At 46.7% G+C, this 25,122-nt stretch overlaps 1 protein-coding gene across 3 annotated transcripts in view; it reads left to right on the top strand.

Moving 5' to 3' along the window:
* NLRC5 (NLR family CARD domain containing 5) overlaps positions 1–21,670 on the top strand; it is a 34,130-nt gene extending 12,460 nt beyond the window's left edge. Inside the window, exons 13-48 of one of the 3 annotated variants that reach the window (XM_083870002.1) lie at positions 104–187; positions 543–626; positions 765–854; positions 1,458–1,523; positions 2,627–2,704; positions 3,099–3,182; positions 3,378–3,461; positions 4,427–4,516; positions 4,637–4,684; positions 5,161–5,226; positions 5,852–5,935; positions 6,672–6,755; positions 7,949–8,038; positions 8,128–8,190; positions 8,754–8,837; positions 9,440–9,523; positions 10,166–10,255; positions 11,165–11,230; positions 11,755–11,838; positions 11,914–11,997; positions 12,454–12,540; positions 12,847–12,927; positions 13,466–13,546; positions 13,935–14,018; positions 14,254–14,337; positions 14,834–14,917; positions 15,010–15,093; positions 15,773–15,856; positions 16,292–16,375; positions 17,224–17,307; positions 17,977–18,060; positions 18,857–18,940; positions 19,055–19,138; positions 19,638–19,721; positions 20,006–20,089; positions 20,533–21,670. In XM_083870002.1, the coding sequence (XP_083726128.1) occupies positions 104–187; positions 543–626; positions 765–854; positions 1,458–1,523; positions 2,627–2,704; positions 3,099–3,182; positions 3,378–3,461; positions 4,427–4,516; positions 4,637–4,684; positions 5,161–5,226; positions 5,852–5,935; positions 6,672–6,755; positions 7,949–8,038; positions 8,128–8,190; positions 8,754–8,837; positions 9,440–9,523; positions 10,166–10,255; positions 11,165–11,230; positions 11,755–11,838; positions 11,914–11,997; positions 12,454–12,540; positions 12,847–12,927; positions 13,466–13,546; positions 13,935–14,018; positions 14,254–14,337; positions 14,834–14,917; positions 15,010–15,093; positions 15,773–15,856; positions 16,292–16,375; positions 17,224–17,307; positions 17,977–18,060; positions 18,857–18,940; positions 19,055–19,138; positions 19,638–19,721; positions 20,006–20,089; positions 20,533–20,614 (2,926 nt within the window). In that variant the 3' untranslated portion in view covers positions 20,615–21,670. Of the gene's footprint in view, positions 1–103; positions 188–542; positions 627–764; positions 855–1,457; positions 1,524–2,626; positions 2,705–3,098; positions 3,183–3,377; positions 3,462–4,426; positions 4,517–4,636; positions 4,685–5,157; positions 5,227–5,851; positions 5,936–6,671; positions 6,756–7,948; positions 8,039–8,127; positions 8,191–8,753; positions 8,838–9,439; positions 9,524–10,165; positions 10,256–11,164; positions 11,231–11,754; positions 11,839–11,913; positions 11,998–12,453; positions 12,541–12,846; positions 12,928–13,465; positions 13,547–13,934; positions 14,019–14,253; positions 14,338–14,833; positions 14,918–15,009; positions 15,094–15,772; positions 15,857–16,291; positions 16,376–17,223; positions 17,308–17,976; positions 18,061–18,856; positions 18,941–19,054; positions 19,139–19,637; positions 19,722–20,005; positions 20,090–20,532 lie in introns of all 3 variants that reach the window. The other 2 variants (XM_083870001.1, XM_083870003.1) reach the window with 2 other exon arrangements.
* The last annotated feature ends 3,452 nt before the right edge of the window (positions 21,671–25,122 follow it).

Here is a 25,122-nt window from a genome sequence, read left to right as displayed (position 1 = left end):
AATAAACCTGAATCAGTAAATAAAAATGACAATAGAAATCCTATCTGGCCCAGCCAGGGGCACCCCCATCGCCTCACTGCTCACCAAGCCTTCCTGTTCACAGCTTGCAGGATCACAGGCTGTCTTCCCATCATGCCATGATGATTGTGGCCATTCTCCAGAGCTGTCCCTGTCTCTCTGAAGTGGAGTGAGTGCCTCCTTTCCTTCCTGTGGAGTGGCTGTAGGCAGGTGGTGTGGGAGCAGGGGATCAAAGGATCACAGACTGGTTTGGGTTGGAAAGGACCTAAAAGATCATAGGTTTTCTAAAGCAAGATGGTTTGGGTCTAAAACATTAATCAGGTGGCCCAAAGGCTAAAACTTTTTGTCTGAAGCTGATTCATGCAGAAATAAGCAGGGAAGATTGATCTGAGATCGAAGAACAGTCCAGGAAAAAAAAAAAAAAAAAAAAAAAAAGGCAATTGTAGGAAAGGGAAAACAAGCAGTTTTTGAGGGCTTTGCTTTTACTGTTCACATCAGTCCCCACTAACTGGAAAATGTTTCAGTTTATCAGGTAACAAGCTTGGAGATGAAGGCTGCAGTTGTCTGCTGGAAAGCCTCCCCTGTATATCCATTTCAAAGCAGCTGAAGTAAGTGTTGCCTTGTACAAAACCAACCTGCCCTTTTCTGAAGGGAAATGGTTTCAGGCATGCAGAGCACTGGTAGCTGCTTCACTGGACACTCCTGTGGGATTTCAGGGACCAGCTAATTGCCTTTTTCTTTCTTAGTCTCAGTCAAAACCACCTCTCTGTCACTGGCATTTGCAGCCTGTTGAAGTCAGTAAAGACCTGCCAGAAGGTGATGGAGGTGCAGGTCAGGTATGTAGCTCTTGAATCATTCCTGGAGTTAATCCCAATTGTACAAGTCTGGGAGTTATATTCTGAGGTTTTTGAGTCACCTCAGGAGTGTGGTGGGTGAAGAACATGTCCCAAGGGGGTTACTGACACTGGCACTTGGTGACACATTGCTGTAAGCTGATTTTATCAGGGCCATCGACCAGAACTTGAGTGCTTACAAAACTGGCTGTCCTTTCATGCATGGGGGAGTTTTAAAATGCTTCCCTGCTCTCTGCCTTGGGAAGTTTTGGGGACAGGATCTCTGCAGAGTATGAGAGCTGGTGACACCTCCTGGAGCAGAACTGGAAGTTCTCCTCTGTTACTTTCACTTGAAAACACACTGCAGTTTAATTATAGCAATTTTGTCTGTACTTTGTCCAGTGATTCAGAGAAACTGGATCATCAGATACTGTGTAATTTGACCCAACCAGAATTTAGAACTGAAGGAGATTATTTTTTCTTGTTTTGGGAGTGTTTTAAGCACAAGTGATTAGTGTCACCACAGTTTGGCAGAACAAAACCAAACAAGAAGTCCTGTAAATAAACCAAACCATGACACTGATTGATTACTTCTCTTCTTCACAGCCTTCGTCATGATACTGCAGTCCTAAGGTTTAGAGAAGACAGAGAGTTTGCTTCCCTTCCTCCTAGGTAGGCTGTGTGTGCACAAATGGTGTTATCTCAGCATCCTGTTTAGTTCTTGCATCCTGTGTAGGTACCAAGGGTAACACTCTACTTCACAGCAGTTCCTGCCTCCCACCCCAACCCCCAAATCTAAATGTAGAACTGTCTCCTGGCTTTCTCAGCCACTTGAAAAGTTGTCACTGCCTTCTGTAGTGTTTTATGTCTCTGGAGCACATTTCATCCCACAGCATCCTAAGCAGAGCAGGCTGTTTAATGACACCTGTGCTATCTGATAATAGTGAGGGTACAAAAAACAACAAGTGAATGCCACACCAGATTGTGAAAAGATTCACAGATCCCTGCAGTTCAGAACACTATGCATTCTGGATCATGGTACTCCTAAATCATGAGATATTCAGAGTTTAATTTTTCCCCTCAGAAAATTATGGTTAAAACAGTTCAACCTGAAGGTTTTGACCAAGAAATGGTTTCCTGTTGCTCCTGGAATATTAGGTTCACTATTTATACCCTTGTTCTCTGCAGACTGAGCCCACTGTAAGATAGCATTTTCCACGGTACACCTGCATTCCACCTCTGAGCCAGAGAGAAACAGCAGAGCTGTCATGGGGTACAGCCCAGTGGTTGTGCTTGAAAGAGAGTGACAGCCTGAGACACCTGATCTGGTGACTCCGTTAGGGCACCAGGTGACATTTCAAACGCTGATATTTTAGGTTTTGCATGTTCCTTTTAGTTATGAATAGAAATATTTAGTTGTAGTTTTACTGTTTATAGTTGTAGCTTTTAGTTACAGTGTCACAGTTTAGTTAGTCAGACAGTTCCATTTAATTATGAATAGTCAGATTTTTGTACAGGCTCTTCACAAAACTTATTTAGGCAAAAGCTAAATTCAGCAAAATTCAGCTAAATTCAGCAAAAGCTGAATTCTCCATCAAACTTAGATAGAAATATCTATTTCCCCTTCTCCCCAGCTGGTTGCATGCTCAAGTACTTGGTTAGAAAAGGAGAGTTTGTCACTGACAAGATTGGGGTGGAGCCAGGGTAGCCCCAGGGATCTGCCAAATTGGTAAAGCAAAAGGGTTTCACCTTTGTCTGGTTTTGTTCTCACTTAGGGAAGAGCCTGTGCTCTCTACTGATCACCAGCAACACAGGGAGGAAAAGCAGACACCTACCACCTCGCAGAAAATAAGGTACCCTGGCCAATTTTCATTATCCTGTCTCTGGGTCCTGTTTCCATTGTAACCTGCATCTCCAAATGGTGACTCACAAGAAAACTGGGAATGTCCCCAGTGCCAGCTGCAAGTTCTGCCCTGGCTGGGGGAGTGGCTGGAGACCCTGGCAAGGGGCTGAGACCTGGTGCTCACCCTGTGCCTTACAAAGGACACAGGGACCTGCAGGGCCAGGCAGGGGGTGGCCCATCCCCTGGAGACTCTGTGGGAGCTGGTGAGCATTGGGGCATTTCAAGGGGATCATTTAATTTCATTATTGTCTCTTCTTTGTTTCTCTAGTTTTCAGAGGAGTGAAGTTTACATCCTAGTCTGAAACCCTGCAGGCCTGGATGACTGATTTCTTTTTTCCCCATAGACTGACAGACTGTAATTTTCAAGCCAGTGACCTGAAGAATCTGTGTGCAGTGCTGAAGGAATGTGGCCACATCTCTGAGCTGGAGTGAGTCCCGTGGTGTTCACCTGTAGTTATTTGGGATGCTGAGAAAATGCCACTTGTCTGTCCCACAGTGCTGTATAGAGAGTGTGGTAGAGGCATGGCCTGGGGGAAGGTGTGGCTGTACATACAGATAATAGAGCTGATGGTGCCTGTTGGGTTTTAAACCATGAAAATTAAATGTCTTTCTTTAAATCCCAGCCTATCACGTAATTATCTGGGAGATGAGGGACTTCTGCAGCTGTTTCAGTGCCTCCAAAAACTGAAAATGTTACGTTCTCTTGAGTAAGTAGTTCCTGTTTTTTCCTTATGCATGGACTGTGTTTTGTGAAGTGTTGTTTGTGGAAGCACAGTGCACATTTGGGAAGGGCTCTTCACAATCAAGGGCAGTAATATTCTGTCTTGTTCTGTAATGTTCTGTGCTGTCTGGTCTGTCCCACCTCCAGTCCAGAACAGATTGTCTCCACTTGAAGCTTGACTGAGTTCAGTGCCCCAGAGCCTCTGTGCCTGCTCCTCCATGAAGGGGACAGGTGGTCTCATGTCAGGTGTGGCACCTGCTTTCTGAAACAGCCTGAGGTCTTTGGCAACTCACTGAATTTCTCCTCTTCAAGTTCCTCACTGTGATAGGGAGCAGTCCTTCCTCTCCTGAGGGGAACACCTTTGAAGGAAGGGAAATGCTGAGGAGATCCACCTTCAGGGCTGGAGTCTGAATTCAGCTGCAGAGGTGCCTTGTGTTTATCTGGGTATTTCACCTGGCACTGCCATTGCAAGTGCTCTGTACAGAACTGTGTCTTAAGGAGTATGGCACCATTCTGCACTACTGAAAGAAATATTTATTGTTCCTGCTTAATTAATTGAACTGTTCTCAAGCCAAGACTATCTCACTAGAACAGGTTACCCTGAGAGGCTGTGAATTCTCTGTCTGTGGAGGTGTTAAAAACCCAGCTGTACAATGTCCTGAGCAGCCTCCTCCATGCTAACCCTCCTCTGAGCAGGAGTTTGACTAGATCAGCTCTAGAGGTCCATTCCAGCCTCAGTTATTCTGTGATTGTCTGAACACTAAAAGTAAGGAATGAATTTAAAAGATATGGGAGGGAGTTGTGTTTGCAGAACTGTAGTTGGAAACCCAGGCAGAAAGTAGCAAAGAAGCAGCCTGGGAGTGCTGCACAAGGATCACTGCTCTGTGGTGTGGTGTTAATTTTTATCAGTTTTGCCTTGCAGCAGCTGATTTCATCTTTTTTTTCCTGTAGGTTTAACGACAACCAGATCTCCCTGAACTCTGTGTTTTTCTTAGCTCAGTCATTAGCTACACTGGAACACATTAAAACAGTGAGCCTCAGGTATGACCTGGAGTATTTTTGTATTATTTTGCTATTTAAAACCTCAGGTGGATTTTGAGGAGCAATACAGGAGCTTGTGTTGTCAAACTCCATGCTGATGATGTTCTTTTCTGGTTACAGCTTAGGACACACACAGGTGGTTCATCTGACCTTTTGGGAAAGAGTCAGGTAAAATCATACCCACTCACTTAAGCCTTTTAAACTTCTTGTGAATTTCTAAACAGAAGGTGAGGTGTGGGTCCCTGAGGACCAATTAAAGTGTAAATTAAAGAGCCAAACTCCAGCCAGGGTGTGGGAAGCACAGTGAGCTGTTTCATGGCTGATGGATTGACAGCAGCCTGAGGGCATGGAGCAGCCAGCAGCATCCAGCTGCTGAGACAGGTGCAGCCATCTCCCTGCTGGGCCAGGGCACAGCAGATGCCCAGGTGCTGAGTGGGTGCAGAAACCTCTGGGGGTTGGAATTGGGCTAATAAGGCTTTTTTTTTCTTCTGGGGATGGGGTGAGCCTTATTCTGGCAGGTGGTGAGGGAAGGCAGATTGGAACATGAGGCCACTGCCACCACTCACCCCCTTCACTGGGAGGTGGCTACATGGGGACAGGAACACCAGCACAACTCATGGACTAAACTGTTCTTTCCCCAGAAGTACCAGCAGACGGAGAAGTCGTTCCCTGGCACATCCCCAGCAGGAAGGAAAAGGACGGTGCTTTAGGTATGGCAGGTTCCCTCTGTCACCAGGACTGGAGGGAGAGATGAGTGTGGGCTCTGTGTGGTGTGTGGGACAGACCCATCCCTCCAGTTGTGCCTCCTCAGAGGGGAAAATAAATAGTGCATCTTTTGCCTGACTTGAGGGGATGGTCTTGCTTTCCAGCAGGGGAAGCTTCTACCCATAAAAAAAGAGACAGATCTGTCTGGCTACTACATCCATCCCATGGAGACATGCCAGTTTGGCACCCAAAAAGGCCTCTATGATTTCCTTCTTGGAGAAGGACATAGGAGGCACCATTTCCAGCCTTCCTCTGGGAGAGCCAAGGCAGTGCTGAGCAGGGAAAGAGGCTGTCCAGTCCCCTGAGACAACTGAATCACCAATGATGTGGCTCTAGGGAGGCAACACCCAAAGCATTTTGGTATTTTGGTGGACTGACTCTCTTAAATCGGCTCAGGGATGGTGAAATCATCTGCTTGTCACAGGTTTTGATTTCTTAGTCCTAGACTGAGGGGAGCAGAATATATGCAGGGAAGTGAGAGGGCCTTGTCCTGGGATGTGAGACTCTGGGATATGCAGGGAATGCTGGCGGCCTGTGGTCATGTTCACATCAGTGCTTTGTTTGCTTCAGTCTCAGGGACTGCAGAGTGGCTCTGGAGGATGTGACCAGGCTGTGCCAGATACTGGCTCGATGTCCCCAGCTGACAGAAATTGAGTGAGTCTGTCTGTCTGTCTGTCTGTCACCCCAACCCCAGACACAGATTTGATGTTCAGGGTGGCAGCTGGTGTACCTCAGCTCTCCCCTCACCACATCCTCCCAGGACTCCCCACAGAACTTCACCCAGATGCCTAGTTAAACCCAGACTTTCTAGTGTCCTGTTTCAAAGAGAACTTGGCCTCTCCTAGGTCTACCACATCACTGGGGAAAGACCCCAAAACACAAGTGTGTTCTCATAATCTTCCTTAATCCTGTGTCTATAAACAATTGTTGTCATCTATTCCTCGAGACTTGGCTTGTAGTACAGCCAGAACAAGAGCTCCTAGCCCACTAAGCCATGAACTCTCCTCCTGAAGGGCTGGTCACTCCAGGCAGGAACTCTGCACCAAGAAAATTAGAAGAATACTGGTCAGAACAAAAACCAAGTAATAGCAAATAAATAACATAATACCCCTACTGCCTGCATGAAAGACACCAGTAGCATCCTTTTCTAAATGCACAGTAATGGAAAATAAGACTCTTGAAACTGGAATGTTAATTGGCTGTAGGATGTAAACAGAGATCAGGCTGTAAGGACTAAATCTTCCCCAACTTTCATGACATTTCTGGACATGTCCTTTCACAGAATTTGCCCATAACACCATGTGTGTGTGCATGTCCATGTCCATGTTCCAGAAGTAATTAGGGATTGAAACAGTTTCCCCTGGATTTTGTTTCTTTCCGTGTTTTACAGAATGTCTGGAAATTCATTGAGTGACCAGAGCATTGAGAGATTGCTGAGCTTTCTGCCATCCCTCTGTTATCTGACACTACTGAGGTAACGTTTGGGGTCCCTGCTTTGACTGCTCCCATGAAACATTGGTTTGGAAAGTGTTAATACCAGAGCAGATCTTAGGAGCATTCATCAGTAATTGTAGACTAACAAGCAAGGCAAAGAAAATGCAGAAATGCTTTCACACCCATTCCTTTCTTGTGTCCAGAGGCAAAGCAGCACTTTAATGATATTTAGCAGAGGGCAAAAAAGGACAGGAGGAAAGCTGTCTGTCCAAGGCAAAGCATACCACATAATCCTCACTTAGCAGGTCCCCTGGAACGTGATTTCCAGTATCCATGACAAGTGTAGGGAATGTGGATTGACACACGTGACAACACACATCTGTCTGTGTGGTCAGTGGCTCACAGCTCTGCCCCTGCATGGACCTGACATCCTGCCACACTCTACACAAGTGTCTTCTGCCAGCACATCAGCCATTTAGGCTGGAATTCAGGCCAGAGAAATGCTGTCAGGGGCTAGGGCACTCTACTGTGTGGACAAAAAGCCCAAAAGGAGCTTGGCCATCTTTTACAAGATGTTGTAGCATGGAGGAGCTTCAGGGTCTCATGAGACTGAATTTTCCCAGTTGGGAGGTTGTTCCAGTCTGGGGTATCTCCAGTAGTCCCAAAGAGGGGTTGTTCAGTGTAAGTCCTTGGTCTGTACTCCCTCCTTAGTCAAAGGGGACTAAAGGAGATTCTCCTTTAGGTAAAGGGACACTGGGTGCCAATGCTCAAATCTTTAGGTCTTGCTCTCTCATCCTGAGTTAAGTGGGATGTTGTCGCTATGTCGGACACACAAAAGACATGCAGGCCACAGCAGGTCAAGCAGCTATGAATCTACTTTAATGTCTGACTCCATCTTTATGTACATTTTGTACAGAAGGCCAAAGATTGGCCAAAAGGGTCACCACCTTATGAACATCATTGGTGGACTTGACCATCAATCACATTCCTTCTCTTAGAGAAGAAATATGTAAACACATAGATAAGTTCTAAGAATACAATATTGTTTATGTGAAGCAGCGTGAGAAAGCTGCTGCAAAAGCACAAAATTTCACAGGCAAGAGATTCAGGGCGACAGGATGTATCCAATCCTTTGTGTCTCAAAATAAGCAATGGGGAAATTGGGCTGTGTGTATGGGAGCCTTTCTTCTTAGGAGCTGATTTCAGTGTTTTTTTCTTTCCCCTCCTTTACAGTATTAGGAAAAACTCCTTGTCCCCACATTGTGCTGTTCTACTCCTCAACTCCATCAACCTCTGTGAGCGGATCAGAGTGGTGGAAGTCTGGTAAGACATTCAGACCCTTTGGAGCCCAGAAGCTCAGCTGTCATCTTTGAAGATCAGTGCTGAAGGACACTATTTTGTTTCTGCTTCAGGTCAAGTGAAAATGCCTTCTTGCACGTAGGAGCAAGCACGCGAACCCAGAGAACATCCTGCAGGTACTGGCATAGAACAGTTACTGGAATTCTCTTGTGGGTGGGTTTGAAGCACTAGTGCAGGCAGCCAGATTTCCTCTTGTATTGAGAACTCATGGGGTGGTGGCCAAGGAGCTTGGGCTAGTAGCTTAAGCTTTAGGGCTCAATTCATCTGCTTAAGTGCAATTCAGAACCATTTGGATACACAGGGGTGGCAGAGCTCCGTGCTTTTCTTTTTCTCCTTTTTTCTGGGCTGCTTACAATCATCTTGAGTTGCACCAAATTCTGCTGCATGAGCACCTGAATTGAGCCCCCATCACTGCATTTCCAAATGTGTGCAAACTCTGAGTGATAATCTCCACGTGAACATCTGTGTGATGTGAGATGTGTCTGCAGCCTCTCTGGGAACGATGGCTCCTGAGTGCCCCTGGGCAGGAGACTGTAACATGTCTCTGTTCCAGCACCAAGGAGATGGCCAAAGATGTGACTGCTGCACAGGGACTGGTGTAAAGGTGCAGCTGCTGGCTGGCAGTGCTCAGGCTGAGCTGGTTGCTGCCATGCTTTCCCTCCCTTGTTGTCTCACACAGGCTGACAGGCTGTACCATCGGGGAAGGGCAGGTAGAGGAGCTCTGCAGCATCCTGGAGCAGCACGGGTGGCTGGAAGAAGTAGAGTAAGTGGGGCCTTGGGGTGTTACCATCATCTTGAGCAGAGTCACTGAGGGAGAGCTGTGTTCAGCATTGCCTGGAGTTTCCCAGCCTCTCTGCAAGAGTATGTGTGCTCATTCAGACTGCTGAGAAACACGATCAATTGGAAATAATACAGGTCCTTTTGAGGTGATGGGACAACTTTTTTGGGATTTTCACTCCCTTAGTGTTTTGAGGCATTTCTTGCTTCACCTGAGCTCTTCATTTGAGCTTGCTCTGGAGCTTAGGCATGAGGTAATTTCATAAGGCACTGATTTGTTTTAAACAGACCTTTACTGGCTAAGCTAGGATTTAAGTCCAGGAAATTTGATTTTTTTTTCATCAAAGCTTCTCAGAGGAGCATTGCTGTTTAAAAGAAAGGGAATTATAGAATACTTTTATTTTTGAAAGGAACTTTAAAGGCCATCTAGTCTAACTCCCTCATGAGCAGGGACATCTTCAACTAGATCAGGTTTCTCAGAACCCTGTCCAACCAGGCCTTGAATATTTTCAGGGATGGGAAACCCTCACCTCTCTGGGCAACCAAAGGCTGAGTTTTGGTTGGCTATATTGTTCTTCTGCCTTTCAGTCTCTCCAGGAATCAGCTGGGAGATGAAGGCCTGAGGTGCCTCTTGGACCACTTGCATCGAGTGCCTGGTACCTGTTCCCTCAAGTAAGAGAACATACAGTGAATCTGAGGTGCCCCAGCAGAAGGATGTTGGTGGGATCCCTCAGGAACCTGTGCTTGTACTTCTTGCCCTCTCCTGCCTTAGGAGGAAAGTTCTGACTCAGCCATGAGCACAACTCAAGACCACCAGGCTGTGGTGACTCAGGCTCTGATCCAAAACCTGCTGAAAATAAGCAAAAATCATTTTATTAGTGTCAGCAGGAAATAGCAATGAGCAGAGTGGGGTGGTGTGACAGAAGCTGAACCAGTCCCCAGAGTTTTCAGTTCATCACTCCTCTGAGTATGAGACTCAAGACCCACAGGTGCTGTGAGCTGAGCTGTGTGAGCTGAGCTGTGTGAGATGAGCTATGCCCCACACCAGCCTCTCCCCTTCCCTTTCTGGTGGAGCAGTAAATGTTCCAGCTGCTGCTGCCTCTGCAGTGCAAGAGGAAAATTTCATTTGTTGTGTCCCCAAGTCATCAGTGCTGTCTTGGGAGGGGTTCAGTGACTGAGCAAAACTGAAGGGGCCCAGCACCCCACAAACTGCTGTGTCTTTGGTGCCAACTTGAATTTTGCTTCTGTGCCTGAGGAGCCTGGGGACAACCCTGACTCCTGACATGTGAAAATCCTTCCTTCTCTTCTGGGCAGTCTCAGCCATAATGGGATTTCTCAGGAGGGAGTCCTACATCTCATAGATGCCTTTGTCACATCTGGGAACACCACTGAAGTTCAAGTCAGGTGATTGTTTTTCTTCATTAATTTCTGAGTCTTCCCTGCTTGTTTTCCTTTTAATTATTGAAAGTTTGTGATCTTCAGGTAATAATGATGAGGACCACGTTTTCAACTACCTTTATGTCTACCTGCCTAAAGCTTTGGTTTGTGTCCATTTCGAATGGCCAAACATAACTGCCAAGCAGAACTACCATTCCTCAGGGCCAGGTTATTTTTGTGCATAGACACAGATATTCAGCTGTCCCAATTATTGTCATGTATGTATCTGTTAATGAACCTCTTCAGGGCAGGAGCCAGCATTTGCTCTCTAAGGTTCTCTTTAGTTTGCTGAGATTTCAGAGGCAATAAAAAGCAATTTCCCATGTTCTTTTACTTGGATTTGCATCTTTATCTCCTTTTGCTCTCAGGCAAAAATATCCCATGGGCTCTGGGCCTGTTGCTCTGGCACAAAGTGCTTTTCTCACAGACTCCAGTCATGAGACTTGACTGTGCTGCACATCTGTGGGACCTTATCAGTGTTTATGTTCATGGGACCAGTTGGTCTCTCCTGAACCACTTTTAACCAGGGGCATGTCCATTCATTCCTGCAGTTAGACGAGGGTGCTGAATCCTTGGGCCACTTTAAAGTCTCCTGTGGTACCTCTCAACAGAATTCAGAGGAGGCAGATAAAAGCAGGACAGGTCAGGATTGCTTCTCCAAACACCAGTGCTACCTTTATGCCAATTTAGCATTAGTGAGACCTTATTGAAGCATTTCCCTGGGCTGGTTTATATTAGGGAGGGCTGAGCTGGGGCAGGTACCTCTGTCACTGCTGTGCTGGATTATTTTCTGCAGTTTAATATCATTAAATTTTGACTACTGGGAAAAGGAGTAATTATCCTTCTAAATCTTACACTCATGTCTTCTCTGTGCAGTTTGTGCTCCAAGGCAACTTTAATCATCAAGCTGACAAGAGAAGATGACCCAAGAAAGATTTTGAGGTAATGTTACAGACTTTTCATGGTGATTTCTTTGGCAAAAGTGGTGTCCTTTTTCAAGGGATAAGGCAGACAAAACCTCTTTTTCCCCCTGCCTCCTGGCATGGTGATATTTTACATGAATAGCTGATAAATTTCCTTTGACTCACCTTCTGAGAAGAATTTTCTCACATCTCAGAGAATCCCACATCCCTTTCTCTCTTTGCTTCCTCACTGTCTGTTTCTCACCTGGGCACCTGTAGGTGTTCCTACAGTCACAGCACAGGGTCCTACAAAAAGCAGTGCCATTATAATATACAGGCATGTTCTACCAGAATATCTCAACAGATGCTTTTGAAGTGTTGCCACAATCTTATTTTTTTTTCTTTTTTTTTTTTTCTTTTTTTTTTTAACTCTTAAAGGGGTTTAAGGTTTACGTGCCATCCTTCTTTCTCTGTGGGGTTAGGCTGTGCTGCCTGATATTTCTGGCTCAGAAAGTCTGAACTGTTTGTGATGAGCTAAGGCTGTTCTCTTTCTCATCCTTTCAGACTGGCAGAGTGCAACTTTCAGCCAGAGCACTTGGAAAAGTTGTTCTTGCTCCTGGAGAAGTGCACTGGTCTGATGGAGTACACGTGAGTTAATGGCTCTTGGACCCGTTTGGGTGGGTTCATCTGTGAGCTGTTCATTACAGTGAGCTTTGGTTCCAGGTCCTCAAATAACAACATGACAGTCCAAGCTGCAGAAGGACTTTTGCATTCCCTGAGGAAAGATCTGGGGCTGCTGAAAATCAGGTACTGTGTCACTGTGCTTTTTTAGACACTGATCTGAGGCTGGTCTGATCTTTTAAGATCTCCTCTCATCAAAAACAAAAGTGAACTGTGCTTCTTGAGAAATTCCCATGGCTGACTCTGTTGTTGGTATTTGATTCCCACGGAGCCTCGTGTAGAGCTCTGGCCACAAACTGTGCTGGCTCTGTAGACCACTGCCAGCCTTACAAATTCTGGTGGTGATAATTCTGACATTCCTACTGGCAGAGCATCCTGCACTTTGCCTGGGTAGTGAATTCTCCTCTGCAGGGAAGCTGGGCTACTTCTGCCTGTCCCCAGGTTGCCCCATTTCCCATGCAGACACTGTTCTGCTAAGCCAAGCAGCTTTTCATATTTCGAGTGTGGAACACTGAGCTGACAGAGGCAGAGGTGTATCCATGAGTGTGAATCAAGCAGAGCTGTCTGTGTTCTGCTTTGCAGCATAGAAGAGCCATGGGTGTGCAGAGAGAGAGTCATGACCCTTCTAGAGCTGGCTGTCCAGGCCTCTGGAAACATCACTGAGATCACGTAAGTGGCACCTCAGGTCCTGGTGCCTTTCAGAAATCTTTTTTTAGCCTGATACTCTTAAGGAAATGAAATTGTAGCCAGCACTGGTTATTCTGTTGATTATTCCCCATCTCCAGTGCATTTGTGATCTATTTGCTCACTTGAACCAATTTTAACCCAAATGGCTGGTGGGTAGAAGGGCTTAGAAGGTTTGTGTGCCAGCATCGCCCTGTCCTATTCAGTCCTCCATTTTTTCCATGGAAAATAGTATTTTCTTCCCTCAGGAGTTCACAGGTTTATAGTGTTCTCTAATCTCTATCATTTTAGGATATGTAAAGATAAAACCCTCTTCCAATTAGTCACAAGATTCTCACACTGCCTGGAGAAGACAGAATCAGTCGCTAGCAGGTGAGAAAGCAACTATTTATAATTATTTCTGCTTGCTCTGAATTTCACTGTGGGATAAAAAATATCTTCAGAGTGTCTAAGGCTCCATGGGTTCAGTCTCAGAGTGCCCCTGTGCCACGTATGTGGAAGAAACCTTATGGATGTGCATGTGTCCTTTGGGCTGCTCTCCTTCAGGCCCAAACTGGACCTAAACAAGACAAAAAAATCCATCTACTTTCCTTGGAGCTAAAGGGAAACAGGAGCACTTCAAAGGCTCTTAAGATGTGCTGGCTTCTGCATGAGTGTGCAGAGAGAGCAGCAGCAGTGTCCTTTTCCTTTTGTGCAGCTGAAGGAAGAGGCAGCTCTTGTCCTGGGCAATGGGGATGGGCTGTGTTTCTCTACACTGGCCTGTGACATAAATGGGGCATGGCAGGAAAGCCCCAGGTGGGCTCTGGAAAGCCCTGATGTGTCCCTAATCGTCCCCCTGGGGGGCACCAGATGCTGCACTGGGCTCTGCTGATCCTCACTGCCAGATATGTTGTGTGTTTGTGTCCTGCAGACCGAGTCTCTACAAGCCAGAAATCAAGCACTCCTTCTGCCAAAGGCTTTATGAAAAATGTGCTCAGCTTCAGGAGCTGAGGTGAGTTGCCATGCATTGTAAAGGACTTTTAGGGAGGGGAGCAGCTTGTCCTGGTGAGTGCAGCACCCTGAACACACACAGGGCATAAGAGAGGCTGGTGCAAGGTCCCAGCCCCTGCCCTTTGGGTCCCCTACTTGGAGTGTTTGAATGGAAAATAGGAAAGACCCACAGACCTGGTGTCTTCCTGGGGTATCCCTTGAAATCATCTAAATCTCCCAGTGCCCAGCTAAGCTATATTCACTCTCCATGGCTGGGAGCTCCCTGGGACCTTGCCAAGTGTTGTGTCACTCCTTCAGTGTCCCAGCACTGCTGTGTCTATGCTGTGGGCTTGGCACAGACCTTTGGCCACCCCTGGACAAAGCCCAGCCCTCTTGTTCCCTCCTTGCAGATGGTCTCACGTGGAACTCCACGAGGACGAAGCAGAAATGCTGGTCAGGATTTTGCTCCCCCTTCCAGAGCTGAAGACGTTTGGGTATGTCTCCAGCTGTGACCTTTTTCACATATTTATTATTTGCTCAATCCTGTGCCTCAGGCCAGTCCTCTTAGTCCTGCACACAAGGGGTGTGGAAATCTCTCCAAACTCACTGGTCCCTGATGTCTGTGCTGTCAGGATTTGGAATAGGGCAGTTTGCCTGTCAGTGGAGTAAAGTCCTCTTTCTCAGTGTGCTGAGACCTGATCTTCTCATTTGATCCTTGCTGTTTTGCAGGCTGACCTCTTGCAGTGTTGCACCAGCTGGAATCGATTATTTGATCTCAGGCTTGCAGAATTGCCAGGCCATTGAAGAACTCAAGTGAGTGTGTTGTTACCAGGCTGTCCAGAGGCTGCCAGGTCTTTCTAGAAGCTTGAGTTAAACTGCAGCCTCTCTTCTGCATGTACCGTGGACAGATGTACTTTTCCTAATGGCTTCCAATAGGGAAGAAGCAACAATTCTTTTTTATTTGAACAGTGAGTGAGAGAGACAGAGATCAGTAGTCTGTGGTAGGGAATTCCAGTGAAGAATCAAATGTTTTAGTGGTGGCTTTTTGCATGGATCTTGTTGTCTTGTGGTCACAGTGGCAGCTTGCTCTATGAGGGGCTGGGCTCTTGCTTCAGAGGTTTGGTATTCCCTTGGTGTTTTGTCAGAATCCAGGCAGGTCCATTAGAATTGCATTAGAGAAAAATTATTCACAGGGACTGAATACACTCCCCCATCTCTCCCACTCTTGTTCTGCTCCCCTCTGTGCCAAGTGCTCACACAACTGTCCCTGGGTAATAATTAATTGTCCCTTTGTTATTTCATCTTCCAGCCTGGGCTACATGAAGCTCAGCAGTGCTGCCATCCCTGAGCTTGTGCTGGGGCTCTGTGAGATGCCATCCCTGAAAAGACTCATGTGAGTATGTGCCTGCAGCTCACCTCTGGCCCAGCTTGGGATGCTGAGTAGCAGGAGCTTAATGTCCATTTTCCTGGGGATGTTGTTTGCAGCTTGGACCACAACAGTATTGGTGATGATGGCTGCTCCAGACTCGCAGAAGCCTTGAGGAAAATGCACAGCCTGGAGGAAATCAAGTAAGTTTCTCCTTTCTTGCAGAGAGGTGACCACAAGTGCCACCATTTGGAGAGAACCAGATGTGCTTATGCACAGTATTGTGACAAAAGCAGGGAGGCTGCAAAATGCTCATGTATGAGATACCTTGGGCTACAGGAAATCAGAACTTGATGTTCAGAGGAGGAAACTTGGTTCTTACCCCACTCTGCTGCAGTCATGTATAAAATGGATTAAACAGAATTTCAATCTTCTCTGGGATCCAGAATAGGACTAGAGACTCCCTTCTGTCCCGGGAGAGCCTCAGACCCAGCATTTGCCTTTACAGATCTTTAAAGATCTGTATCTGGAGCCAACCCCAGGTTTGCTCTGCCTTCTCCCTCTCTCTCTTGCCAGATGATGTCCATTCTCTGCTGTAGCAATTTGGAAAATAATAGCAACTTGTCTTCATCCTGTCTTTGTATTCTGGCTGAAGTAATTTCACACCTGTCAGTAGGATCCAGTGATTTTAATTGTTCTTTGCATTTTAAAAAATTCCTCATTAACACCTATTAATTTTTGTGAGACAGTTGAGATAATCAGCTCTTTGATTCTCCTGGCAAGGCCCGAGGTGTCATCCAGCAAATGGGACACAGTAAATAAGATCTTGTACTTTGCCTGCCATTTTACTTTACAACACAGCCTTCCATCTCTTCTTTAAAGTTTAAGCCACAACGAGATTGGAGACCCAGGCCTGATAAATCTTGCTGCTGTCCTGCTGGAAATGCAAAAGCTGAAGAAAATCGAGTGAGTCCCTTTGTTTTGGTTCAGCCGTTTCAGTCATGGCTGTGGTGGGTGGGGAAGCCCATGTGGGAATCCCTGTGTGAGGCTCTCTGAGACATGGATTCAAACTGTTCCTTCTCCCAGGGAACAGAAATTAGAGCATCCAGGCTCTTTGTTAGGCTCAATTCTTGGGGTAAGCCTTTTAACTTTTTGAAATGAGAAGCCTGGAAATTACTTGGAGCCAGAAAAGGAAGTTCCCAGTTCTGTCTGTGAGAGGGAAAACTGCTCCTTCCCCAGAGCACCTGCAGGGCCAGGAGTTACTCAGCACTTGAAAAAAGAACCTAAAAATCCCCAGACCATTTCCCAGAGTTTCCCATCACAGCAGACAAACAGTGAAATATCTTCAGCTGGTACTTTCTGGTTCTCATTTAGTCACTGAGAGTCTCATGTTCATTTTAGCCTTTCAGGGAACTGTCCTAGTCCTGCTGGAGGGGAAAAGCTGATGGAAGCTCTTGCCCATTGCAAGCACATCGAGGAGTTACTGTAAGTGTATCATTTCAAATGTCCTTTTGGGAAGCTGGGCAAAAACCAAAGCATAGAAATATGGCTCCAATGAAGCCAAGACCAGTTTTACCACTGATTCTCGTGAGGGCAGAGTAAAAACTCTGCTACACACCATAGAAATGTGTGGTGCTGGGTATAGAAGGTTTGGGAATTGGTTGCAGCATTGTCTTTAAGATTTCCAAGAACTGTGCAGTCTGCATTAGTGGACCAATGGATTCAGGAGCTGAATCTTCAGGTTTATAGGCAGTGTCTCAAGCACAGGAGTTGTTCAGTGCCTGTGTCGCCCAAGAAATCAACATTAATCTCTGTGGTTGCAAAAATGGAGGGAAGTGGACAGATTAAGGCTTTACACAGTCAATCTAGTGATGTTCTATTCCAGACCAGTTAAAAGAATATATGTGTCCTGCCATATTAAATAAATAAAATTTTAAAATAACAAATAAGGAAAAGTTACAGTTAAACTAATGGAACTGTCCTTGTAACCCTCAGATTCAGATTATGGTGTGTGTACTAAGGGCACATATGAAAAAGTGAAATTTCAGTTCAATTCCAGCTAAGGTAACTCAGGAAGGGAGATAAATGTGCTTTTGGGAAGTGCAGCTCAGTTTTACTTCCCTGTTTAACTTCAGCTGCAGGATTTCAAAACCTCATTGTTTCTTCCTCCCACCCTCAGAGTCCTTTGAATCAGGCACATTAAGTCCTTTCAGCACAGTCCCAGGCACATGTGGGTGAGGAATGGGGGTCACACATCTATGTGGGTGACACACAGGTGAGGAATGAGGCTCTGGACTTCACTGCCAGTAACATTCCGTTTCTGCTTCTCCCAGGCTATCAAGGAATGGTTTTGGAGACAGGACAGCAGTGACACTTGCCCTCTGTCTGCCTCACATGACCAGCCTGAGGATCCTGCAGTAAGTGTCAGCCTCTGCCCCAGGAAGGCTGGATATCCTGGGGAATGTGGGGATTGTTGAAAGAAGGAATGGGAAAAGGCATGGGCACTGGCTGTTTAGAGAGTAATTTCAGTGTCCCAGGATTGAGAAACCCTCCACAGTTACTCTGTCCTAAGAGTCACATAAACTCTTCTTGCTTAATCTCTTGCAGCATTAGCTACAGAGATGAACCAGGAAGAGAGTATACAGTAAAATAAGACCTAAAATTGGTTTTGAGTATGTTGGTTTCTGATGCCTCTGGTGGAATGTAAGCATAAAGATGAGCATCTTTTATGGACCCTCACTATTTTGTGCAGACACCTCTGAGTCATTTATTTTCCCTGAACTCAGTGTTACTGTTTTTTAAAAACTTTTGTGGGAGTCTTTCCAGGACTCTGACATGTAGGACTTTCTAGTACTGTTTTATAGTAACAAAGCTAGAAATTGGTGAGCTAGAAGTGCTTGCTGGGTTCAGTTAGCCTAGAGGAATCTCTTCCAGCCTGTGTCTGAGATGTCATCGAAAGATTACTTAGAAAAGGAATCCCAGTAGGAGGAAATCATCTCTGGTTAGGTTCTTGGCAAGTTAAATATGAGCTTTTGTTACAGCTTTATTCCAAAATAATCCTCTAATGCTTATGTTTCCTTTGTTAGCTTCCAGAACAATAAGATTGAGCAGGCAGGAGGGCTGGAGCTGGCCAGAGCCCTGGTGGTGTGTGAGCTGCTGGAAGAGATAAGGTAGGTCATAGCAGGTGCACTTGGGATGGTGCCAAACATATCTCAGGCTGATTTAGGTTGGAAGGGACCTTTGATGATCTCCTCATTCCAATCCCCCCACATTTACACCTGGACCAGGTTTCTCCAAACCCCATCCAGCCTAGCCTTGGACAATTCCAGAGATGGGATATCTACAGCTTCTCTGGGAAACCTGTGCCAGGGCCTCACCACCCTCACAGGGAAGAATTTCTTCCTAATATCCCAATCTAATCCTGCCCTCTATCAGTTTAAAGCCATGCCCTCTTGTCCTGTCTCTCCATGCCCTTGTCCAGTCTCTCTCCAGGTTCCTTGTAGCCCCTTTAGGTGTTGGAAAGTCTTCTCCCCCTCCTCCCTTACTGTCATTTCCTCTCAAGTCACACCAGTCATTAACTCCAGTATAACTTTTCATTTCCAGTTTCACATGCAACACATGATGTGCTGCAGATCTGTCCCTCTTTGACACAAGTATAACCCCATGTTTCTGTCTGCAAGCAATTCCCTGCTGCAAGGACTGAGGTTGTAAGTCTGCAAGCAATTCCTTGCTGCAAGGACTGGGGTTGTACAATGTGAGGCTGTCACTCCCCTTGTACCAAGCAGTGAATTGATTTAAAATTGCTCTGCAGCAATCTGGCTCATCCCTGCTGTCTACAGAGTCCTCACTGAGTCTGGGGAGTGGTTATTAACTTGCTAGTTCACATGATTATGTTTTCATGGTGGCTCTTCTCTGACTGTACCTGCTTTTTCTGCCCCACTTAAAGCTTTTCCATCACTCTTACAGTTTATCAGAAAATGTCCTTGGGGAACAGACTATCCATGCCCTTTCCAAGGGGCTGCCCTGCTTCAAACACCTCCGGAAGATCGAGTGAGTACTGGAGCACTGAGAGCTGCTGGGGCAGGGCAGGACGTGGTGCTGTGTTCCCCACAGTCCTGACACCAGCACATCATGCCTCTGTCTGCTCTCTCCCTGCTGCTTCAGCTTGAAATTCTGTGGAATCACTGATGATGCTTCAAAATCACTCTCTCTTGGCTTCCAACAGTGCCCTTCTGTGGAGGAGATAATGTGAGTGTGGGGATGGGTGGGGAGACACTTCAGCACACACAGGTCACTCTCATTTTAATGTCTGCCCCTGTTTGGAAATGCTGGGCACTTCTGACCCTGCTGAATACTTGTTAATACTTTCCACCAAGTACTTTTCAGTGGTAGATGTACCAGTAATTTACTCATTGATTAAATACACTGCGAAAAAAATGTCATGGGGTAAAGCTGTGTGCTCAGCAGTCATTTCCATCTTTCACATCTCACCCCTGGGCCTGCAGGACTCTGAGATAACCACAGTCTGCAGTGATAATACACTGCCTGGTATATTATCATACATGGAAATATGTGATGAAATGGAGGAAAATCATCAAAATTAAGCTTGTAATCCAGGGGAATGTTTACCTGTCATGATAAGAGTGTGATTAGCTCTTGCAAAAAGGCTAATCCATGAGGGGTCATGTCACAGTAGTGGCACTAGTGTTTATCCAGACTCACAATTGGGATTTTTTGTCTGGTTTAGACTGTCTTGGAATGCCCTTGGAGATGGAGGAGCCCAAGAGTTGGCCATTGCTCTCCCAAAGATGGAAAAGCTGAAGGTGTTAGAGTGAGTACAGCCCTGAGAAAAACCCTGGGAAGGCTCATTTTTCTGTCATTGAGCCTTCAGTTAGGGGACTTCCAAAAAGGGGATGTACATTAGGAACAACAGGGAAGCTTCTGCAGTTTAATATCTTGCTTAGCCTGTTCCATGCACCAGGGGCCAGCCTTGCCTGGCTGATACATGAAGTAGGACTTATTTTATTTAAGGTGACCACAGCATGGGACTATTCAGCTGTTTTCCACTCTGGTTTTGTTCTGGATTACAAAATTCTCTTTTGTTTTTTAAAACAGCCTAGAGAAAAACTGCATTGGAGCCTGTGGGGCCACAAAGCTGGTGGAGCAACTTGCCAAGTGCCCAGAAATTCAGTTCATAAGGTGAGCAGGTATCACAGAGCTCTGTGGCTGGGTCTTGGCTCAGCAAGGAGAACTCAGGGTGACAAGTCTGGGGACAAATGTGATCCATGCCCCTGCTGCCCTGGATCTGCTGGCAGGGAAAAGGGTATTGCAGGGAATGCAGACATGAGACAAGCAAGCTGAGGGTTTTCTAGGACAGCTTCACCTCCTCAGAAAAAAAAATCCAGGGAAAAAAAGGAAGTGAAAAGCTTGGTGGCTTTAAATGAGGTAAAAATGAAGACCCAGTTGTGTAATATCCCCATCAGGAAGTTGTTGCATTTGTTCTTAAAAGTTTTCTTTCTCTCACTCCTTCTGGTTTCCCTTCTGATGTACATTCCTGCCCTGTCCCCTCTCTCCTGGGGTCCATATCTTCCAGGTACTTGGCCCCATCCTTGATCCTGCAGTAACGTTTGCTGTCCTTGCAGGCTGTGGGACAATCTAGTGCCCAGGGGCCTCGCTGAGAGTTTGACAAGCCAAGACCCAAGACTTTGCTTCTCCTTCAACTAGAAAAGAAGACCCTTGCCTAACCAGGAGTTGCTCTCCATCTCCCACTGCCCTCAAAACTGCACTGAAGAACCCAGAAACTCAAAGTTCTGCATATATTCTGAATACTGTAAATATTGGGGGTTTTTTTGCTGCACTGAACCAAGTGTGGACACTGGGTTTTAATTGTTTGGTTTGGTGTATTTTTGTTTTGTTTGTTTTTGTTAGGTTTTTTGTTTGTTTTGTTTCTTGTGATCTTCTGTTGTACAGAAGAGCAAAATACTGTAAAGAACTGCAGCTGACCATGGAGCACTCAAGTATTCTTTGTGTAAAAACACTAAAACCCTCTTCAAGAGCAAAACTTTCCAGCAAGTTATTAGCAAATAGTGGTAAGAATGCTCATGTACTAGATGTTATTTATTAATGTATTGCACTAGTGAAAAAGGTACACCATAACCTCCATCCAAGCTCCAGCTGTGTTAAAAGGTAAATACTTACCCTTTATTTTGAGGGAGGGGCAATGAGTGACAGAAAGAACAGATGCCAAAATTAAGTTCTCACACACAGTCACAAAAAAGCAGATATAAAGTTTTCTCAGAGCTGTGAGATTTTTACACTGTAATAAAAAGGAAACACTGATATTACCATAAATTTCAATGAGAAAAATTAAAGGACGGAAGTTGTAAAACAACTTGTAAGAACACCAACTGCTCTGTATGACACAGATGTGCTGCTACTGACTATTTTCATGTGGGGGTTTGTGGAGCTTTGTGGGGTTTTGGACTGATTGCACTAACCTCTTTCAGGAGAAGTGAGGGGTCAATTAACTTGAAATGTTGTCCACATGAAAGATCCTTCAAGTCTCTACTAACCCCTGAACCCCAAAGCCCCTGTGGATGATGGACCTGTGGGAACTGCAGGGAGAAGATCCCAAACCAATTTTGCTGCTCCTGAGAGGAGACAGACAACAACTGTCCTTGGACTCATGGAATTCTGGCTTGTGTCATAGAAGTGCAGCCACACTTTTCTCATCTATTACCCTGTTTGTGCTGTAAATATTAAAGTCTTCTGGTAGATTTATTTATGGAATTTTGTTTGCAGCAGTGTTTGCCTGGGGAGATGTAGCTGATCTGATCTGGGCGGGGCAGGCATCTGGAGTGAGATAGAAATGCTGGTCCAGCAAATCTTCGAGCAACTGGTTGTGAACAGGTGGTGCTGGTTATTCCTGGGGGAGCCACTGTCCCTATTTAAGGATCAGCATCATGCTTTGTGACATAATGACATGGTGGTGTAAAAGTGGGACACGTTTTGCAGAGACTGCTCTGAAAAGGGTTTAAAAACAAAAACAAAGGAAAAAAGAGATAGTGAAATTCCTCATCAGGCTATAATTCAATGGAGTACCTTAGATGTAAACACTGCCACTTACAAAAAGCTTCACCAAATGTGGTGAACTGATATGAGGAAGGAATTCTTCCCAGTGAGGTGGCTCAGAGTAGCTGTGGCTGCCCCATCCCTGGAAGTGTCCAAGGCCAGGTTGGATGGAGCTCGGGGCAGTCTGGGATAGTGGAAGGTGTCCCTGCCCATGGCGGGGAGTTGGAACAAGAGGATTTTTAAGCTCTCCTCCCACCCAAACTGTTCTATGACAAATGAGGTCTGAGGCTCCCCCTCTGCAGTTCCCCTGGTTCCTGAAGTCAGGAATTGTCCATCTGTACCGAGAGGTTTGCAGTGACAGAAAACATCATGCAAATACTCTTGCAGCACTGCTCTTGTCTTGAGATGCTAAAGGAGGGACTCTGAAATCTGACTGCACACCTGCATTTCTCAGGATCTCCCCCAAATTCAGGACTCCAGTCTGACCCGAGAGAGTGCCCATCCCAACGGGAGCCCGGGAACTTGCAGGAACACACAGCGTCTTTTCCAGAACACCAGGTGTCAGCAAAACCCCAAAAATGGGGAGCAGTTGTTGTAATACAGCGGTTTAGGATAAAAACGGGCTCTCTGCTCTCTGTATTTTATGTGCATGGGTTGCATTTTTTAAAAATCAGAGATTTGGACCGAGTTGTGCATGGAACACAACACCACCATTGGTCTGTGGTTGGTTTCTTCCATGTAATGCCAAGGACTTCTGGGCCGTGCTTCCCATTTCCATTGTGCCTGCCATGCCCATGTTCCAGCTTGTGCTCCTTTCTGAAAGTTTCTGAGGGGAACTCGGGGGCTTTGTCCAATTTCGAGGGGTTAAATGAACCTTCTGGAATGCAGGAAGACGTGAGGCCATTAGGGATTGTTGTGTGATGGCCGAATAACAAACCAATTCCCAACCACCTAATTACTGCGGGCCATTTTTAGAGCTGTTACTATTAGGTTTCGGATTTATCATGGTCCAAAAATGGAAATGCATCAGGACTCTCTGCACACCCCTATTGTTTCAGGCTGCCTGCAGTCTCTGGAAGACAATGTCTGAGCTAGTCAGTACTGGTTTCATACACAGAAGGCATTTTGCCCCCTGAGACCGGATCTTTAGAAAGAAACACTGTGCTGTAAATAAACACGCTGCTGGAGGGCGGGAGGGACCGGGGTTTTGTGCTGGGGAGCAGCTGGAGCCAGGCTGGGCCAGGCTCCTGCACACGATGGTGGCAGCTCCAAAGAGCTGGAAACGCAGCTACTGTTTCCTCTCTGCTAAAACCAGTTCCAGGTAGCCCTGGACCTGCTGTGACTTGGAGGCATCGTGCTGGCAAGGAGAGAAAACAAAGGAAAAACTGATCTGGGAGAAAACAGGCACATTGGCATTTGTGAAATACCGCCTGCCTCTCCCTTTTCCCCTCAAAGTGACATTTTAAGCCTCAGGCAAGGAGGTAGGAGGGCAGGTCTGGCACAGACCCCACTTCTCCCACTGAATTCCTCTTTCAGGCACAACCTCATCCCTTTCTGTGATGGTTCCTGGTCACATAGTTCTTTCCTGCACAGAAAGAACAGCGTTGCTCCTAGAGCTCAGCTTTTAGCTGGATGTTGAGTGTCGTGGTGCCTGTGCTGAGCAGGAGCACTGGTGACCCCTGAGCCTCTCCTGTGTCCCCTGCCCCACTCCTGGGGCTGGCAGAGGGAACACCTTGTGCAGGCTAAAAACTTGGTGCCTTAAAACTCCTCTGCCTTCCACAGCTCAAACTGAAGGAGAGGAAAGCATTCCAGCTGGGAATTCAGGACTTGCTTATTCGCCTGTGATCTTCCAAAGCATGAGCAGAGCCTATAGTAAAGAGCTCTGAGCAAACACGGATGGTTTATTTAATTGGCAGCCTCTGAGGGAGGCTTTCAGCCTCACTACCCTATCTCCACACCAAAAAATATCTCTATAAATATCCTGGACACCTGATGATGTGTCCACCAAGGGTCAGGTGAGGTTGCTACTGGCACACTGGGTCAAACCCTGGTGGTACCAGCCTCGAAGGGAACCCACACCAACTCCTTGTGGTGAGTATGGTGATGGGTCAGTGTGGCACTGGCCAGCCCTGTGGCCAGCCCTTCACATCTGGGCCGTGCATTTGGGGCTGGGGCCTGCTTCTTTTCCTTCTTTAACCATCTTTTTCCCAGGGAAGGGCAACCAACGGGACACGGTCCAAGCCCGTATGATTTCAGCACCAGGAGCACCCACACTGGCTGGGCAGGGAAAACCCTGCTGACACCCAAACAGCACTAACCCAGGGCTTCTGCTTCAACGGGATGGGTGTTGATCCAACGAAGTTATATTTTTCCTTGGATCTGAGAGCATAACATGGAAAATAATTCCCTAGGTGTATTTTTTTTAGGCTGTTTTTAAGCGTGGTGGGGGTTTTTGGTGGGTTTGTTTTTTGTTTTTGTTTTTGGTGGTTTTTTTTTTTGGGGGGGGGGGAGGGGGTTGTTGTTTTGGGTGGGGTTTTTTGGGCTTTTTTGGGGTTTGGTTTTTTTTGTTTGTTTTTGAGGGGGGGGATTTTTTTTTTTTTCCAAACAGCGAAGCAAAAGCAGCTAGCGAAGAAGTTTCGGGATGGATCCTTTTCTCTCTCTCTCTATTTTTTTTTTTTTTTTTTTTTTTTTTTTTTTTTTTTTTTTTTAAATCTGAAAGGGATGATGCTCGTTCCGGGAGGGGGGAGCCCGAGCCCGGCCGCGCCCGCCCCTCGCCATCACCGTTCGGGGCGGGTGGGCGGATGGCGATGGCGAGGGGCGGGCGCGGCCGGGGCCGGGGGAGGTTCTGAGCCCGCAGCCCCGCGGGAGCTGCTCGGCCCGGCCCGGCCCGGCCCGGCGGTGAGTACCGGGGATGCCCTGGGGATAGCGGAGTGGGGCGGGATGCCCGCAGTGCCCCGGGGGGTGCTGAGATACCCCACAGCCCGCGGGGGGTGGCGCTGGCCGGGACAGTGAACAGCGGTGTCAGCCCCGCACGGGGACCCGCAGGGGAGTGTCCCCCGCCCGCCCGGCCCGAGGGGTGTGCTGCCGCTTCTGCCCGCTGTCTGTGTGGACACATCCTCCCTCCTCCCAGACAGACCCTCCACCCCCAGCTCGGACCCTGC

The sequence above is a fragment of the Zosterops lateralis genome (assembly GCF_965231275.1).
Source record: "Zosterops lateralis genome assembly, chromosome: 12".
NCBI lineage: Eukaryota > Metazoa > Chordata > Aves > Passeriformes > Zosteropidae > Zosterops > Zosterops lateralis.
The sequence above is the reverse complement of the archived record's forward strand: the minus strand, read 5'-3'. Positions and strand labels throughout refer to the sequence as shown.